Source organism: Solea solea, chromosome 17 (genome assembly GCF_958295425.1).
Source record: "Solea solea chromosome 17, fSolSol10.1, whole genome shotgun sequence".
NCBI lineage: Eukaryota > Metazoa > Chordata > Actinopteri > Pleuronectiformes > Soleidae > Solea > Solea solea.
The window spans coordinates 14,110,676-14,129,749 of NC_081150.1; the positions used below are offsets into that span (position 1 = coordinate 14,110,676).

At 42.0% G+C, this 19,074-nt stretch overlaps 1 protein-coding gene across 5 annotated transcripts in view; it reads left to right on the top strand.

Moving 5' to 3' along the window:
- Positions 1 to 175: 175 nt before the first annotated feature.
- LOC131443591 (rho-associated protein kinase 2-like) overlaps positions 176 to 19,074 on the top strand; it is a 35,942-nt gene continuing 17,043 nt past the window's right edge. For all 5 annotated transcript variants that reach the window (XM_058613335.1, XM_058613333.1, XM_058613337.1 and 2 more), the window contains exons 1-13: positions 176 to 582; positions 7,649 to 7,730; positions 8,161 to 8,261; positions 8,928 to 9,065; positions 10,376 to 10,636; positions 11,266 to 11,410; positions 11,500 to 11,638; positions 13,262 to 13,353; positions 15,569 to 15,728; positions 16,907 to 16,997; positions 17,094 to 17,173; positions 18,476 to 18,524; positions 18,637 to 18,772. In XM_058613335.1, coding sequence (XP_058469318.1) covers positions 487 to 582; positions 7,649 to 7,730; positions 8,161 to 8,261; positions 8,928 to 9,065; positions 10,376 to 10,636; positions 11,266 to 11,410; positions 11,500 to 11,638; positions 13,262 to 13,353; positions 15,569 to 15,728; positions 16,907 to 16,997; positions 17,094 to 17,173; positions 18,476 to 18,524; positions 18,637 to 18,772 — 1,570 coding nt within the window. In that variant the 5' untranslated portion in view covers positions 176 to 486. The remainder of the gene's footprint in view (positions 583 to 7,648; positions 7,731 to 8,160; positions 8,262 to 8,927; positions 9,066 to 10,375; positions 10,637 to 11,265; positions 11,411 to 11,499; positions 11,639 to 13,261; positions 13,354 to 15,568; positions 15,729 to 16,906; positions 16,998 to 17,093; positions 17,174 to 18,475; positions 18,525 to 18,636; positions 18,773 to 19,074) is intronic.

Sequence of the window (19,074 nt, forward strand, 5' to 3'; positions counted from 1 at the left end):
TAACATAATATTGTGAAAATAAAGAAATTATAAACACCACCACAGACTATACTGTGGCAAAGATTGTTTTTTTTGTTTGCAACGCGAAACATTATTTTGATAGTTCCAACCGGACGTGGCTCTGTGTTGTTCTGCGCAGCTTGACACCGTCACTTCTCTACAGGTTAGACACGTTGTACTCGGGTCAGATTCTATTGTCGCGCTACCTGCGAGCAGACACGGGGCGCACCTGAGGGTGAAGTGCGCCTTCGTCCCTGCTCTGAAAAGTGATTCTCACCTGAAAAACGAATGAAACAAAGCAGCGAGACAGCGGATAAATCATTAACTTGACCATTCAGTGCGTAGTTTCACCGAGAGGAGCTGGGGCGGCTGTGGAGTGCGCCTCGCGACACCTACACAGGTGTTATCCCCCACCCCCTTCCTATTTTGTGTATTATTTGTACCATTTTTCCGCGTAGTTTGGTCTGGATACAGTGAAGTGTAACCATGCTCGGAGCGGAGAGCAGAGTGGAGAGCCGGCTCAACAAGCTGGAGGCTCTGCTGAGGAACCCGCAGTCTGCGTTCAACCTGGAAACACTGCTGGTGAGTTCATGTGCTCTCTGTTTCTGGGTCTGTTTGACACACACACACACACGTATAAGAGTGACTGAGAGAGTGAGATTAATGTAGGAGAGGATCATCCCAACATGTCCCAAAAAACACATACAGTAACCAGTGACACAAGTAAAGTTAACATAATGAGTGAACGATTGGAGAATAACTGCCTGTAAAGTGCTCATTCAGCATTCCTCTGTTTATTATCACTTTGGTATTTTAATTATGGAGCACAGAGACACTTCATCTGGACTCAGTGTGAAGTAATCAGGGAAGAACATGGAGACATCCAGGTTACTATGTTGACGTGAGCTGCCAACAATCAAAACATCTCTTCATAATCATCCATTTACAATCCATTTATTGTAGTGTAGACTCAGGTCTAATGTTGTGCATCTTCTCTGGTCGCGCAAACCCGATTAAGGGCTGGACAAAAATGGCCAAAAACATGATCACAATAAAAGATTTTCAAACCAGTATCGATAATTAAAGACCTCCTGTGAAAAGTTTGAAGACTGTATTTGCGCTATGTTGAAAATTCTATCACAATATTGTATTTTTTATTGAATTATTGGCCTTAATTTATTTCAGTTGTAATTCAGCGGTGATTTGACTTAATCTTTGGTGCATTGTCTCCTCAGTCGTCTCTACTAATATGAAATGTAACACGTCAGAACAAAACATATGCCCCTTACAGTCGAGCTGCAGCTTCTGGAAACTGGAAAAACAACTCAATCAGCCTTGTTACATGTCTTTAAAATCAATTACATTCAAAACTGTAGAGGAATCTTGACTTGTGTCTCGTCACCAAACCAAAGTGAACCACCCAACGTCTAAATCTGATTACTGAATAATTGTGGACAGATAATGCTCCGTCTCCGTTTCGACTGTTGTCTAAATCAGGTTAAACATGCTCCATGTTTAACCTTGGTGTCCAGGTAAACACAGTGAAAGTTCATTGATTTCATTTGTCTCCTCTCTCCACACTCCATCACATTACCTGTTGAGTGTTTCTGGTGTGACATGTCCTCTGGGCGAACTGTCCCAAGAATGTTCTCTACCAACTCTGAGAATTGCCCCTGCTAACTTTTAAGCCACCGAGCGTGTTTACGTGCGTGTTAAAAGTCCGATTTTTAGTCAGACTGAGTCTTTGTAAACATGTAAACATCTTAGTCTGGCTAAACTCGAGCTAGTCTTAGTTGGACTAACATAACTGGATTATGCGATTCATAGTCCGATTACTCCTGCATGTATATGCCGCATAAGTCTGATTTTAGTCGGACTAAGACCATCATTTGTTTTTTCTTAATGTCATGTAAACACATTAGTCGGACTGAACTCAAGCTAGTCTTAGTCGGACTAACATAACTAGATGATGCGATTCATAGTCAGATTACTCCTGCATGTATACACTTAGTTGGACTTTACTGTACCGTTTTTTCCGGAAAAGAACAAACAACACGATGACGTCGGCACAGGCAAAAGCTACGGAGAAGACCAACTTTTGGACTCATAAAGAGACGAGATTCATGCTTAAGAACCACAGTACGATGTTTTTCTGTGACGTAAAGGTCAACAGGAAACTGATTCAATACACACTACCTTGTAGAGAGATACAGCGCCACCTACGGAGGCGGAGTCAGATGTACATGGCCAATAAATCGGTTTTAAATCGGTCTCCTCTGCGTGTATAGTCGGACTCAGCGAGTTGTCCTGTTGCTTTTCTTAGTCAGACTATGGCCTTAGCTTGATTAAACTGTGTGTGTACTCAGTGTAAACGTACTCCGTGTGTTCAACATCAGAGTACACATTTTCAAGTGTTTACCACAAAACATGTGGTAAAATGCTGGTTTTTCAGCATCAACTCCAACTCTTAGTCGATGCTCAGTTGCTTGCTACTGTATGAAGGATGTTGTATATACTAGTCCCTACATAAACAGCCTGTTCTTCTGTCTCCAGCGTCTATTCTCGGTGCTGATGAGTCACAAGTAAAATCCAGAGTAAAGCCTTTGCTCTTAGCTCGACAATGAACAGCTCCGACTTGTGTTGTACAAAATGTGTAATCAGACAATAGCATGAAAGGCATCGGTTTAATCCCACGTCCATTTGAGTCACCATCCACACCTTGGCTGCCAATCGTTCGCAGTTTTAGCAGAACAATTGCCACCGTACAGAGGACATAACAATGACCAACGCGCTGCCTAATGCCTGGAGCTGCCGCCACAGGAAGCTGAAGTCACTTCCTGCAATTGAGACGGAGATAACTGCCCACGGTGACCTCACATCACTATTTCCTGTTTGTCCACAAGGACACAAAAGAAGTTAATTGGAGCTTTTCTTTTTAAATTGGTGACACAAACAGTTTGGGACTTTTCTTAAGTGATCCGATCATCAGACAAAAACCTGTTAGTTTTCAGTGGAAAATGTATTAAAGCAGAGGTTTCAAACTCACGGCCCACAGACCACATGCGACCCCCCAACCAATTTAATGTGCTGCGGCCCTAATATCAATGATTTTAGATTCATTCAGTGAACTAGTTATTGTTTTGTATCAAAACAGTCACTTTTGTTTTGAAATTATGTGAAATATCATCACATATTATTAATATGAAGTATTTTTCTTAAAACTTTGGACTTTTTTTCATTTGACCAGCCCTCTACTGACCAAACTACACACACAGTGGCTCCAAGGTCATTTGACTCTCAGATCCCTGAATTAAAGCTTTTAAAAAGATGAGAATTGTCACATTTAAAAAGCTCAAACCAGGAAATATTTACCATTCCTGCTTGCTAAAATGAATGGAAGAAAACAATCGATTTCCTGTTCATTGACTAATCAAATAATCAGCTTTGTATGAGTCAAATTGTTGGTAAGTCCGTAACAATGTAATAGAGCGTGAAATTGTCATTTAATCCTTCAATTGATCAGTTGGCACATGCCCTTAAATAATGATTATGGATCTTAAATTCAAACATTTGCTGGTTAGAGAATTTAAATAAGACTGGTAAAATAGTTGTGACATTACAGATCTTTTCATGATAAAACGTCATAACTTAATAAGTATCAGTATGACAAAGCACAGGCAATAGATAATAACCTTATTAAACACCATAATGCAATATAAAAGAGGATCACTGGTGCATTTATAGCTAAAGTAAAGGACATTCAACCACAGAGACAGATGGGATATAATTAATCCCTCATTTGCCTTTTTTCACTAATCACTCATTGGAAAAAATGCCTCAAATATGCCAGTTATTATAAACTTCAGTGTTTCCCTCTCTGTCTGTCTGTCTGAAACCAAACGTGTAATGACTGATGACTGATGGCAAACACACGTCACAGGAACGAGACAACTCCTCTGTAAAGAATGTATGACCTACCTGTGCAGATCAACTATTGTACGAGGCAATGCATAGTTTAGGAAGTCGGGAAGTGGAGGAAACCATTCGAGGCAGGTACTTTATAAACGGGGGTACGTCCTCTTTCTCGTCAAGAACAGTTTTTTAAATAGCAGAAACATTTTTACAGTGTCATGCAGTCAGGACACCTCCATTTGTTCCGAATGTGACTGTGTCGGCTCAGAGAGGAGTAGGTGGGAAGTGTTGTTAAGGGTGGTGAGGGAACACACACGCACACACACACATGCTGGTTTCCATGACTTCAGAGGACTTTGCATTCACTTACATTCATTTCCTGGTTGCTTACTGTAACCTTAACCCTAATTACTAGTGCCCTTAACTTTTAAAACATGTCTTCACCTTAAAACGTAATAATTAACGTTACGGGGACGTAAATGATTTTTGTCCCCATAATGTGACTGTGTAAGCAGATTTAGGGTCCCCATAACACAAGGAATACCAGACACACACACACACACACACACAGACGCACAGAGCACCGTGCCGACAGAGTCATGTTCAGATTTGTCCAGATTCCAGAAAATCAGAAAGGCACCACCACACCAACTGTCCTAAATAAATGTCGGTAGGAAACACGGGCCGAGAGCACGAGCATCGTGACTAACAATGAAGGATTGTTTTTTCAGTCTGATGCGTGCTGTTGTTGACATGAAACTCACACAGACAGACAGATGGACAGATTGATTACACTGATTCATATCTGGATACTTGTGACTGTAATCCACATTAATTCTCAGTGACTTCCTCATTCTTACTGCTCATTGGCGATTGTTCTTCTTATCCCAACCGCCTCATGTGCATGAATCTTAAAACGTCCAAGAGGAAAAATAAAAAGTCAGACTGTCACATTTCGATCAAATTTACAATGACCCTACTTATCTGTTCAAATAAATTGGATGGAAGAGCTCCGTCGGCGATTCTGTGTTAAAATATGAAATTGTTCGTCAAGGCAAAGCTTAGAATCCCCATTTGCACAAGTGCAATTTGCATCACTGTCGTCAACGCTTTCTGACAGCTGAGAAGTTGCCAAAGACAACATGTGGTTATTACGGTAATTTTGCTCCGGAAGCCGGAGAATTAGCGTCTTTGTCGGTGGAGAGGAGAGAGTTGGAAACAACGCCTGTGCATAGTTTCCATTTTTTTGGGCCTGTCTTTGCACATTGAGAGACAAAGACTCAAACACATGTTATTGTAAATATGCTTTATACCGTGATACACGTGCAATCTGTCTTTTTTCGAAATAACCTTTTTGTTTTTCTTCATTTTTAATTGAAAACAGTATTTGAGCATGTAGTAAATTGTAAATAACTACCAGGAAGTTGGAAGTTGGGCAAAAGCACTTTCTCACAGGGCATTTTCTGGCCGTTTTATGGTTAAAATAAGCACAATTTTGACATTTTAACCCTTTTTTATGTGCAATATTACCCGCTGTGTAATGTGGATGTGAACAGATATTTCTGAGGCGTCGTTACTTGTAACAGAGCGGCTGTTTATCTGCAGAGAGACGAGTCTTCCTCATGACGCCTTGCATCTCTAAGGTGCCGTTCCATTTCTGTCATGTGATATGGTGCGAAACCGCTGCATCCTAAGGGGATGGGACCATACCATTTTTTTCTGTGTCTGATTCCAATATCACAAACTCGAGTATCTACCGATACTCACATTAGTCCGAAACAGTCGTTTTAGACCATTTTTATGAACGTATGGAGCTGTTAATGAACACATTTGTGCTGAGTCATTTCAAAGACACAATTCTCCAACTGTGACTCCAAACATGACCCAGCTAAAATACCATTTGGCTGATTTTTCTTTACATTTTTACAGTCTGTGCATAGTGAAGCATGCGATATATAGGATTTTTTGGATTGGAAAACATTTGAAATGAATGAAACCTTGTTTTTTTTTTTGTGAGAAAATCCCCAAGATTTTGAAACACACTTGAGTCCCATCGCTCATTTACACATTTCACAGGCGCTTTTAATATCGGATGGCAAAGAGAGGTTCAATAACAAAAATGACCTGGCACAGAAACCAATATAAAGGGACATTTTTGCAAACACAGTGTTTGTTTGATCAGATATTTCATATTTTGTAGTAGTAGAAGTTTAAATTAGAGACGGTTTACGTACGAGTTCACCAGGACTGAAAACTCTCTCTCACGCGCACACACGTGGTGTAAAGTGATCCGGACCCTGAAGGGCTCCACAGCTGAGTCCAGACCTATAAGCTGTTTGTCCCACAATAGCTTCTGAGCCTCTTTTTTTTTTCCACTCATCTGAGTCGGGTGGGGGGCATCTCTCCTCACTGCCGCTATTTAAAGATGCAGAATTGTTCCACATGCCACCGTCCACCCACTCACACCATGTCCCCCCTGCCCTCGTCCTGTAGACCACCACCATGACTCCAACTGACCCCCCTGTTTTTGGGGAAGAGAAGTGAAGGTCTCCCCCCCCTCCCCTCCCCACCACCACCACCACCTGCTACACTGCCCTGCCGTCCTCGTACGTTGAGGTCACAGAGACGTTTTGGTTCTTGTTGAAACTCGACACCGCTGGTTTAGAGCAACGATGACATGTCTGATGCTGCCTGTGCTCCTCTGTGCTGAGCTGTGAAAGTGTTTTTTTCCCCCTTGTTGTGGCTGCAGTGGGTGTAGATGAGGCCGTTCATGGGCAGGGGGAGGCCGTAACGGTGTCATGTGACTGCTTTTTGTTGTTGATGTGTGTGACTTTGTTGCGTCTTTTCAACGGCACCTCATTGTTCAAACTTGGCTAAACAGGCACTTGAGCAGCGTCATGTTCTCTGCCACTCGTGTTTCCTTTTGGGTAATAGTTCACAATCATGTAGTTCCTTCCCTCGATCCTTTCTCCCTTCCTTCCTTCCTTCCTTGCATCTAGGGCTGGGCAATAATTCAACAGCAGTATGTATCATGATATCATTTTCTTCAGTATCAACATAACAAAGGTTTAGTTTATAAAACACAAACCACATAATTCTTATTCACTGTTTTTGCCTCAGATGTAAGTAAAGAATTTTAAATCACAATTAAATGGTGTATTTATCTTTTACCTAATATTATCTAACATTTATCATGATAATCAGCTGATATTATGCCCATTCTGTATATATTCTGGTTACTCGCTGTCTTTATTATGTATACTATCTTATTTGTTCATTATCTCTTTATCTATTTGTATATTCCTTGATGTTAAAATCTGTATAATTTATTAGCTTTACTTTTTGACTGTCTTTGCTGCTGTAACATCTCATCTCATTAAGCTGTCGTTTATTTTCTCCATTCACTGATTAATTGTTTGGTCTGTGAAATGTCCGAAAATGTTCTCCAATGTCTTGGACCGTAAAATGGTTTCGGTTTTAATGATTTATTTAGTTTTTGGAGCAAAAGAAAGCAAAAAAAACAAACAAGATCTTTCTTCCTTTGCGTCCCTCCTTTCTCTCAGTTTGCATGAAGTGAAACTAAACAAACACGAACACGTTTGGACATAACTACAATTTCCGTGACTCCAAGACAAATTCATACAAACTAAGCAATGACATGAGTGTAGTTTATGTACCAAACTGTTAGTAAATGCTACTGTAAATGTTTTGTAATCTGTGTTTTTCTCTCGTCCAGGATTCCTTGAACGCGCTGGCGAATGACTTGAACTATCCTGCTCTGCGGAAAAACAAAAACATCGAAGCCTTCCTGAGCCGATGTGAGTGCTGATGCTGCGTGTGATGCAGTGAAAGACTCGCAGTGTAAAGATTCTATAGGAAAGAGGTGGAAACGTTTGTTGTCACGGTTTAATCATAAAGAGATCAACTTCAATCTATCTATTCTAACATTTCAAGGACGTCTCCTCGACGCATGAATCACGTTGTATCTTAGTTTAATCGATCGTGTAGAAGAGGAAGGACATTTTACCCAGAAAACGCCTGCAAAAGGTCACAAAAGAGATAATAAACTTGACAAGAAACAACTTGTTTTAAACTCCACATGTTCTATTGTGTCGTATGAAACTGTCTTGACACGACATGGTCAATGATCTCTCACACTGATCCAGCAGATAATGCTGAGAATGCACATGGTTGACCTTTGACCTTTGCGTCACCATGGTATTTTTTGTGTGTGTGTGTCTCCTGTAGATGAAAAGGCCTTGAATCAGCTGCGAGAGCTCCACGTGAAGCTTGAAGACTTTGAGAAAGTGAAGTTGATCGGCAGAGGAGCGTATGGAGAAGTGAAGCTGGTGAGATAATCTCCTCTGTGTGACTGACGCCCCCCACTTCCTCTTCCTCTCTTTTCATGCATCATCAGCAGTGTTGGGGGTTTGATTCTAAATGGAGGTTTAGAGGCAACAAAAAAAAACACCACAGAAATATAAACCACTAGAGGGAGCAACGATATGTGAAAGTATCATATATATTTTTCACATATAATTAGCATCTTTCCCCACCAGTGGAAGCGACTGTGGGTTTGAAAGAAGGGATTAAGTGAAGTGATATTTCCTTGTAAAATTCCAGTTTTTCCACATGTTTGTCTTGCGCGCTGATGGGAGCTCGTGCCTGGTTTCTGCCGAGCGTCTTACTGACAGAACAAGCCTGGACAGGCTCAGTGTGTAGGAAAGCAGTGTGAAGAAGTCTGGTGTGTGGGGGTGTGTGTGTGTGTGTGTGCTGGGGGGGGGGGGGGGGGGGGGGATTGTGGGGGCTCGAAATCGTGTGTAAGCATGTTTCTCTCTGGGTGTGTCCTATAATTATGGATTCCCCTCGCTGCTGCTGCTGCCTCTGCTGCCTCTGTCTCATCCTTCTCTCTCACTTTCATTTGTCCCAGTAACATTCTCACAGTCTCGTTCTTGTTGTCCTTGCGGCCTTATCTGACATGACATGTCATGTTGTCTGTGTTTGCACGCCGACAGGTCCGTCACAAGGCCTCGCACAAGGTTTACGCCATGAAGCAGCTCAGCAAGTTTGAGATGATCAAGCGGTCCGACTCGGCCTTCTTCTGGGAGGAGAGGCACATCATGGCGTTTTCCAACAGTCCCTGGGTGGTTCAGGTGTGCATCGCGGTCTAATCCAGTTTCCATTTTTGCATATGAACGTAGAGAAAAGCATTTACTCCATCACACTCGGGCTCTTTCGGACACACCCACCGTTTTAGTCGTTATCATTCTTAAAGCGTGATAACGTCTGGGTGACCTTTTATTTTGCTTCTTTCCCTTGTTCAGCATAGCGAAGCAAAACATTTCCAATTATGAAATAGGGTTAAATGTAGGAAACAAATACAGATGATAGAAATGCATAAAAGTAAATCCTTAAAAACCCTGTTTTTCTCTTTTTCCATCTTAAATTTGACTGTGAGCTAATTTTTAAGAACATTTAATAATATTTATATAAAATCACATTAGCTTTAAAGGTGAACAACAGTTTGACACAATAGTACGACACACGTTAAAAATACGGTTATATTTCTGTATGAAGAAGATGGATTTGTATGTCTTGTCTTGTAAAATATATGCAGAAAAGTGGATCATTACAGATTTGTTGTGTAGAATATGCACCGGAGCATTAAATACACTGGGAAAACCCCCCTGAACAGAACAGAAATACACTGGTGATAAAGACGAAACACTAAAAAACTTCACGCCGTTGAGCATGCATTATAATTATAACAACAATCACAACATTGATAATAAACTTTAACATTTATATAGCACCTTTCACAATAAAAGGAAAATGAAATACAACGATAAAACACAACACAGGGTGGAATGAAAAGGAAAGGTTTTCAGTCAAAAAGGAAAAACACGACTTTAACTTTGGAATAAAAACAAAAGTTGCAAATAAAACAGTTAGAATAAAATATGTCCTTTAAGAGCAGATATTTAACATACATGTCACAATGCTCTCTATTTAATATCAAATTGCTAAAGGGTAAAAGGTAGTGCTCGATACAGGTCAAAATCAGACTGCTGAGTCATGTTTGGGCTGTTTATTCATTTCTACAATATTTGTTGGACAGTCACAGCATTGTGTCCTTGAAATGACTCGGCACAAATGTGTCTAAAATGACTGTATCAGACTAACACTGGCATCGGTCCATACTCAAGATTGTGGTATGGGTATCATAAAAGGTGTCGAATCCATACGCTAAATTCTAGGTTTTAATACATACAATTACATAATACACCCACTCTCATCCCACAAAATATCTAGTCTTAATCTTTTTCTAAGGACAGACACACCCACAGTGTCATAAATCAAAAATATAAGGTACAACATGGTTTCGTAACGCTGTCACAGGAGATAAAAATCACGTGTTGAACACAGATCGTCCGCAGATAATTCTTTTTTTTTTGTCTCCTAGCTGTGCTGTTCCTTCCAAGACGACAGTCACCTCTACATGGTGATGGAGTTCATGCCCGGCGGCGACCTGGTCACGCTCACCATGAACTACGACATGCCCGAGAAGTGGGCGCGCTTTTACACGGCCGAAGTGGTGATGGCACTGGACACCATCCACTCCATGGGCTTCATCCACCGGGACGTGAAGCCGGACAACATGCTGCTGGACCAACACGGACACCTCAAACTGGCCGACTTTGGCACGTGCATGAAGATGGACTCGGTGGGTTGGCGCTTTTCCGATGTTGTGGACCGAGATCTAAGGACTTTAAAGGAAAACAGTTTCTTGACATTTCAGGTTTTTTTTTTTCTGGTTCTAGTGCACCACCCGGTGTTCAAACCGTGAAGTGCAAGCTCACTGCCGCACTCTTGCATCAGGTTGTTTTCTAAAATGTCCCCGTCGTCGGGTCATTGTGCTAAACTACAATCCACATCACAGCAGAGGTTCTGGCTCTGCTGCTGCGAGCCAGGAAGTGTTTTTCCACCTTTGTGTTTGTACCACAGCAATTTAAAAATAGCTGTTTCACAAGTGGATCCAAACATTGAGGCTCGTGGAAAAACCTGCCGGTAGACTATGTTTTGTCTCTTGGAGTCAAAACAAAAGTTGCTCTAGACTGACACTTTACACAGGAAAGTTTAGGAAAGAAGTTTTATATATAAGTCATAACAACAAAGTACACCACAGTGTGTTTTATTGTTGTGCTTTTAGCTTTTAACAGTTTTATACTTGTAAGAAATGTGGCAATGGTGCCTTTTAGTACTTTTCTCTTTTATATCCAAGTGCCACTATCTTTTCTGCTTTATTCTTGCTTTCTTCTCTGTTGTTTATCCTGTGCATGTTTGTGTCTGCAGACGGGAATGGTACACTGTGACACAGCCGTAGGCACGCCAGATTACATCTCCCCAGAGGTGCTCCAGTCTCAGGGGGGCGACGGTTACTACGGCCGGGAATGTGACTGGTGGTCTGTCGGTGTATTTATCTATGAGTTATTTGTTGGTAAGTGGCCCCAATTTGTGTTGTCTCACTATTATATCATATGAAATACTCCAGGGGGCGTAACTGTGGCGCAACTTGTGCTTCTTAAGGTGAAACGCCCTTCTACGCCGAGTCTTTGGTGGGAACCTACGGGAAGATCATGAACCACAAGAACACCCTCGTCTTCCCCGACGATGTGGAGATGTCTCAGGACGCCAGGAACCTCGTCTGTGCCTTCCTCACTGACAGGTCTTTTTTTTTTGTTGCAATAAAAGCCAACAATTGTGGGTTTTGGGCCTCAGCAAGAATTTAAAGCATTTCACAGTTTCGGGCAAGTCGGCCACGCTTTGGTCGTCATTTTTCTTTTATAGCCAAACCGTACAGTGGGGAAACTGCATTGTGAGCACTCGCATTGTAATTTCACCATTTTGGCATAATGGTATTTAAAAGAAATGCAGATTCAACACATTTTTAGTGCTTGTGTGTATTTTTCAATGTGTGGGACTGAGGCAAAAATAAACTACAGTGCCTGGATTTCATTGGAATGAACGGAGATGTCACTCAGCTCAAGGTGTGCCTGAGCTCTTGGTTCAGATCTTTAGTTCATACATTATTGTTATATTGTAAAAACTTGAACACATTATTGTTTTATGTTCAATCTCTGCCAAATAGAAGTATTAAAGGTCATTTTTACATGACTGGGTGTAGGAATGTGGGTCACATTCTGGACCCAAGCCCCTGGAAGAAACTACTTCCTGTTTACATTGGTAGCCCCTCCTCCTCCATGGAGAACTCAAACACAGGCCCCTTCTGCTTCAGTACAGAGCAGCCTTTCACTGTTGCTCACCGTTGATTCACCGTCTTACGCACTATTCTCTCACCACAGGCAGAATCTCACGTGTGTGTGTGTGTGTGTGTGTGTGTGTGTGTGTGTGTGTGTGTGTGTGTGTGTGTGTGTGTGTGTGTGTGTGTGTGTGTGTGTGTGTGCAGCTTTTCATGCACACACACACACACAAACACACACATGTATCATCCCCCCCACTTAACCCACATCATGCCCTGTCACTCTCACTCCTCCTTGTCAAATAACTCCTGAAAGCACCTCTACTTTCCTTCTCCCTCACATGTTTTTCATCACCTCGTATTATACATTTCGTCTTCCTCCTGTTCTCGGTGCCACTTTCCATTTCTCCATCCTTCCATTTCATTTTGCTGCTGTAACTCTCTCCTTAGCTTGTCCCACAGCTTTCCTGGGACTCAGCCTGTTGTCAGTCTGGCTGAGTTGCACGTCTTTTTGGTTGGTGGGGATTTAAAAACTCTCCCTTTTTTTTATTTTTTTATTTATTTTTTTTCTTTCTTCCTCCCCACCCCTGCACTCTCTTCCTCCTCTTGGCTGGATGTGGAATGTCCCACACGTGGCAAGCCTAAACTGCCACACCCCTCCAGCCGTGTACCCAGTGGTGGAGGCGAGAAAGAGAAAGAAAGTGTGTCTTTCAAAGTCTTAAGTAGAAAAAATAAAAGAAGCAGGAGCAGACGCAGGGGAAGGCAGCACGTCAGGCAGTCAGTCAGTCAGATTTGGTGATGATGCCTCCTGCACTCTGATCCTGCCTTCATCACTCCCTCCTGGATCTAAATAATCTCATGATTAGAGGAGTTTTTTTTTTAAGGCGTATCCAGTGTCCACTCGTGGTCATACGGCTCTTCGTGTTGGTCAGCGTGGTCAGTGCCGAGTGGTCACTTCACTCTGCCCTGTGTTTTGGGGATGACATGTTTGGTAATGACGGTGGGTGGAGAGGGTGGAGCGGGGTGTGTTTTGTGTTTTTGGCGTGAGCGGCGCTCACCTCACAGTCTTGGTTCTGCTGCTGTGTGCAGGACGGTCCGCTTAGGCCGCACCGGAGTGGAGGAGATCAAATGTCATCCCTTCTTCAAGAACGACCAGTGGACCTTTGACAACATCCGAGAGAGTGAGTGTGTCCGCGTGCTTGTGACATTTCTCTGTCCACAGTGCAGGTACACATTTAACCTGTGTCCTTCTCTGGTCATGTGACTTCTTTTCTTGTTTCTTGTTGCTTTTCCTCTGCTTCTTATCACCATCAGCCCATTCCTCTGCAGATCTGTTACATTTCAGCTTTGTTTTTCATACCTCCTGAGCCACGAAGGCTCCATATATGGTCCACATGCTCTCCATGATGCTTTCCCACTGATGCCTGTCCGCAGTGCATGGGTGGATGCTGCTGCACAGAGCAACGTGATCCATGAACTTTTAACAAAAATAAAATATCATGGATAACATCACTTCACTTGATTAGACATGCGTCATCCATGCTAGCAAGTAAACGTTTGTCTGGATGAAGTAAAGAATAGTTAAATATGTCAATTTAGCTGAGATTAAAAACCATAATAGTGATTTTCATAATTGCAGCAAGTCTCACACCGTCTTGTAGGATAAATTAGATAATAAAAGCAACACATCCTTGCAATTATTATCACTGGAGTTACATCACAAAGTTGTACATGTGCTATTGAATCATAAAGGCTGTCTAATTATAGAATATGTATAGAAAAGAGAAACCGTAACAACAGTGATAAGTAAATAAAGACGACACATGTTAAGTTATTTGGGTCAATTAAAGCTAAAATACAACTCTTTAAGTTTATAGTTAAATGTAATCATTTAGACGCAGCATTGTAAGCACACGTGCTGCCTCAAGCTCCCCTTATATACATCACATCTCAGATCAGACGTCTAGGTAGGAAGGAAAGATGAAAATAAAAGAAGAAAGGAAAACATAGGGAGGGAGTGTGTTTGGCTCACAAACAGGACCTCTGTCTGTGTATAATTGCACGCAGGCTCTGTTTCTGTGCCGCTGTGTCTCTCGGCTTCACCTGGCTCTGATTAAAACAACAACACACACACACACACACACACACACAGCTTGGCAGCCTGCAACATGAAACCACCGCAGTGCCACTGCTGTGCTGCCCCGGCGCGCTCTTCATGTTTTTGCACGTGCACGTCCACACAAACGCTCAAAACAGGATGCTCTTCCCATTCTGGCATCCCACATCGTCCCATTTTTCACTTCAGAAGTGACATTGCTCGCCGGAGTGTGTGGCTGTGAAACAGGAAGTTGGTTGGGGGGGCCCCTCTTTTGCCTTAATACATATAACGCTCATTAAGTGATGGGATTGTTGAGGGAAGAGGAGGAGGATGGATGGATGATGGATGGATGGGATGGGAAGCAGCAGCAGAAGCAGCAGTGCCCCCCCGTAGTGGTGGGCGGGGCAGGGCAGTGCGGGCTGCGTGGACCGGTTTAATGAGAGGGGCGCCCCGGTTTGGAGGCTCGCTCCCGCTCTTTCACTCTCACTGTGGCCACGGCTGCCTGTCATTAGCCGCCCGCTATCAGAGAGCATGCTGGGAAGTCGTGCCACAAGGGCCTCCACAGAGCGCTCTGTGTCTCTCCGTCTCACCACAGTTTGGCTTTTTTTCTCCTCGTGCCTCTTCTTTTTTATTTCCCCCTCATTTGTTTCATGCCTGCGCTTGATCTCTCCCCGAATGTTCGCCGCCATGTTTGAGTCACATTTGTCATGCTGAGGGTTGTCTCTCGACCAACCACTGTAATAAGCTCTTTGCTCAGATCCAGAATTGCACTGGTCTGGGAAGTTGATCCATAATGGCTGCTTGTTTTTGCTTAATTAGGAAGTATTTATAGGAGACGAGGGACTAGCTTCGTTTTATCTGATTGGCCCGTTGACACATTCTTTAGCGCGCCAGTGGTGCAGACCTTTAAAAAGTGCGAGAAACGAGCGGAGGAAGCGGTCTCTCCTGGCGCGTCCAGGCCTCGTTTTTTGAAAGGAACTGTGTTTAGGGCACAATGCGAGCTCTGTGCAGGAAAAGGAGTGGTGTTAGCCTCACGCCAACCTGCAGAAAGCTTGCTCCAGCTCCAGGCACCTCCAGAGGTTGGTTAAAAAAAAAAAAGGTACACACAGAAACATTAGTGAAAGAAAAATGGATGTTCACTGTTAATGGGTTGTTATTTTTAAAGTATTTTAAACCTAAATACCTTTAGCACAGGTTACATAGAACGTCATCTCTCTCTTTGCCCTCAACTCCTCCTGCTTTGCACCTCCTCCTCCTCCTCCACTTTCACTCCATGACTCTCTCCTTCTGTCTTCCAGCTGTGGCTCCAGTTGTGCCAGAGCTGAGCAGTGACATAGACACCACTAACTTTGACGACATCGAGGAAGATAAAGGAGATGCTGAGACCTTTCCTCCACCCAGAGCCTTTGTGGGCAACCAGCTACCATTCATCGGCTTCACATACTTCAAGGAGAACCAGTGAGTTATTTATTCTTTTTCTGAACATTTTACTTTGTGCCTGATGTTAAAAAAACACTAGACTTTTATTAGCAGTATTTGGAATCTTAGCAGAAATGTCCTGTTTTGGTGCTTTACCAGGGCCTCTAGACTCAGGAAACGAGTTAAAGGGCAGTGTTGTGCTTTAAATTCAAGACCACTTCACGTCCGTACCTTTAATAGAGCCGTGCAACACTCACACACTGTATCCCTGTTTTGAGTTCCACACTGCTGCCTTGTTCTGACAGGCCCTTTGACTGCCGTCTGCTTCTGAGGAAGACCAGTATATATATTGAATAAGAAGGAGAAATTTAAAAAAAAAGCAGCACCTGTGTGATGTTATATAGTGCTTCAGTCATCAGTGTTTTAACCTACAGGGCTGTGTTTGCTCTCCAGGTTTAAACTAATCCAGCTAAAGTCCAAAGATAGAGATGAATACATTATGGGCAGATGATCAAAAGTTTGCCCGCAGGCTTCCTTGGATTTTACATACGCTGCATCTTTACCCCACTAATTTAGGAATTAAGCTTTTTCAAAGGCATCTTTAATGTTTTTGAGAGAAATTGTTTTCACCCTGCAGAAACAGTCATAAAGGATACAAGCGTGTGTAAAAATGGCCTCAGATTCTGCAGTCATGTGATGATATTCACAGATAGTCGCCTCAAAGAAGACCATAAAGTCAAAGTATTGATACATCTTGGCTCGTATTGATATGATTATCAACACATTGGTGCTAGATATTGTAAGACTCACAAGCATCACTTATTTACAACTTCAGAGGAATGAGGTTTCGCGTGAGCAGATGATAATGGACAGTCGTGAAAGGTACATGACTTCTCCAAATCCTGCTCTTTAACTTTTATTGGGCTATTGTTTATTCTTCATTTGGACAAATATTGCAAAAATATCGTTGTATGATTGTCCTTCAAAATGCCAGTCATCATTGAATTGCTGTATATTACTGTGATCGTGAGCCTTGTACTGTATTTCCTATCATATTGTATCATATTGTATCCTGACCCCGCATCAGGAAGGAGAGATTCAAAATGTTTGCTTTGTATGTTGTGATGTTGTAAATGCTGAAAAGCCATTCCTTCCTTCACCTCAGGTGAACCCAGATATAAACACTCATGTCTCCTCTCATGTCCTCTCCCTCTCAGGCTGCTGAAGGGAAGTAACAGCGTCTCTGTGGAGGACATCGAGAACTACAAAGAAAACTCTGAGGATAAAGAATCCTGCAGTAAGAAAGAGGTGGGTGTCTTTGTGTGGCATGGGCTTAGTGTTAAGAGTAAGAGTGAAGATATGGTAATTGTATTTGATTTTTTTTGTCTGCTTTTGTGCGAGCAGCTTCAGAAAAAGCTTTGTCAGCTGGAGGAGAATCTCGACCATGAGATGCAGGCCAAAGATGAGCTGGAGCACAAGTTCAGGTGCGGTTGGATAATTCACTTGCACAAAACACACACACAGTGTCACTGTTAACTGCACAAAAATGTTTTGCTGAATTTATTGTCCTTACAAAGCGTCTAGTTCAAGCAACTCATCAGCCAAACTCTGGGTTTAACCCTTTAACACCCTTTAAAATGTCTGCCTGGACTTTCTTTGCTTATTAAAACCATAAAATGTCCTGAAAATGCACATTTTTCCCAGAATAACTTTCAATATTTGCCAGTTATTTACAATTTACTGCAAGATAAAATAGTGTATTAACAATTTAAAATGAAGTAAAACAAAATGTTTTATTAAAAAAAACTGTAGTTGTACATGAACACCAGATATTGCATGTTCAATTTGAAATTTGAACAGTATAACACATTTAAAGTAAGATTTGTTTGATTTTTTTGTCTTAATGTCCAAAAAATGGAAACTATGTACAGGCGTTTTTCCAACTCTCTCCTCTCTGGTGTCAAAGACGCTGATTTGCAGGTTTCCTGCATTAGCGCGACTGAAATGACTATAATAACCACACTTTGGTTACTTTTTCTCAGAAGTGGATTCATTTAAATGACACCGTTAGAGGAGAAATTAGGTTTCTTAAAGGAATACTTTACCGATTTGCATTTAGCTTTGTATTACTAGAATAGGGGTAGTATTTTTGAAAAATTGTGCTTCCCAACCTCAGTTTCCCCTAAATTGAGAAATGTCTTCATTCTTTTCTTTGTTACATGGCCACCAGTGACACTTGGTCCTGTTAGCGTAGCTGTTAGCAAAGATGGCGGACACTGTTTACATTCTGGGAATGAGGTCCCCCTACACGTGTCCGCCATCTTTGCTAACAGTTATGCTAACAGGACCAAAGAAAAGAATGAAGATATTTCTCGACTCAGGGAAACTGAGGTTGGGAAGCACAATTTTTCAATAATACTACCACTATTCTAGTACAAAGCTAAATGCAAATCGGTAAAGTATTCCTTTAAGAAATCTCATTTAAATGAATCCACTTTTGTGTCATTATTAATGTAACTTAAACAGAAACATCCATAGTGGAAGGTGACTTCCACTATGTTGCATCAGTAAGACAATAAGTTGACAAAAGCCCATTCCTCATGTTTGGTTTGAGAAATTGAGTGTGCGCACATTTTGAGTCAATGTTATTTTAAATTTGCATATAAATGAAACAAGCCGGAGCATGATCATGAACGCAGAAAATACGAGCTCCTCTGAATGAAGTATGAACTATGGATATGAGTCTGTAATGAAACTGTTCTTTTTTTTCTTTTTTTCCCCCGCAGAAATGCAACCAACCGTTTAGACAAACTGGTCAAAGACTTAGATAAGGAGGTAAGCGTTAAAGCGAGAACGGATGAGATGCATTTCATCCAGGCAGCAGAAATGATAAATCACGTCTGGTTTCATTCTCCTCACGTTACACTGGGAATCTCTCCCCGACTAGATGAACAGCCGGCAGAGAGTCGAGGCCTCGCTGAGGCAACTGGAGAGAGAGCGAGCGCTGCTGCAGCACCAGAGCGCCGAGAACCTGCGCAAGGTGGAGATCGAAACGGACAGGAAACGCAGCCTGGAGAATGAATGTAAGGAAAAAAAATCCTGTCTAGATAGACGATAAGAACTGAAGTATGTCTGATATACTGTACCTGCAAAGGAGCTGATGTTTGGTTTTGAAGATTTAAAGTATTAAAAAAGCAGAGGAGTTGGAATTCAAAGCCAACATGTGGTTATTACGGTAATTTCACTCGTGCAGTTGCAGGAAGCCGGCAAATCAGCGTCTTTGTCCCCAGAGAGGAGAGAGTTGGGAAAAACGCCTGTACATAGTTTCCATTTTTTGCCTCTTTTTTTCATAATGTTAAAATACAATCATTTTCAGACTCCGAAT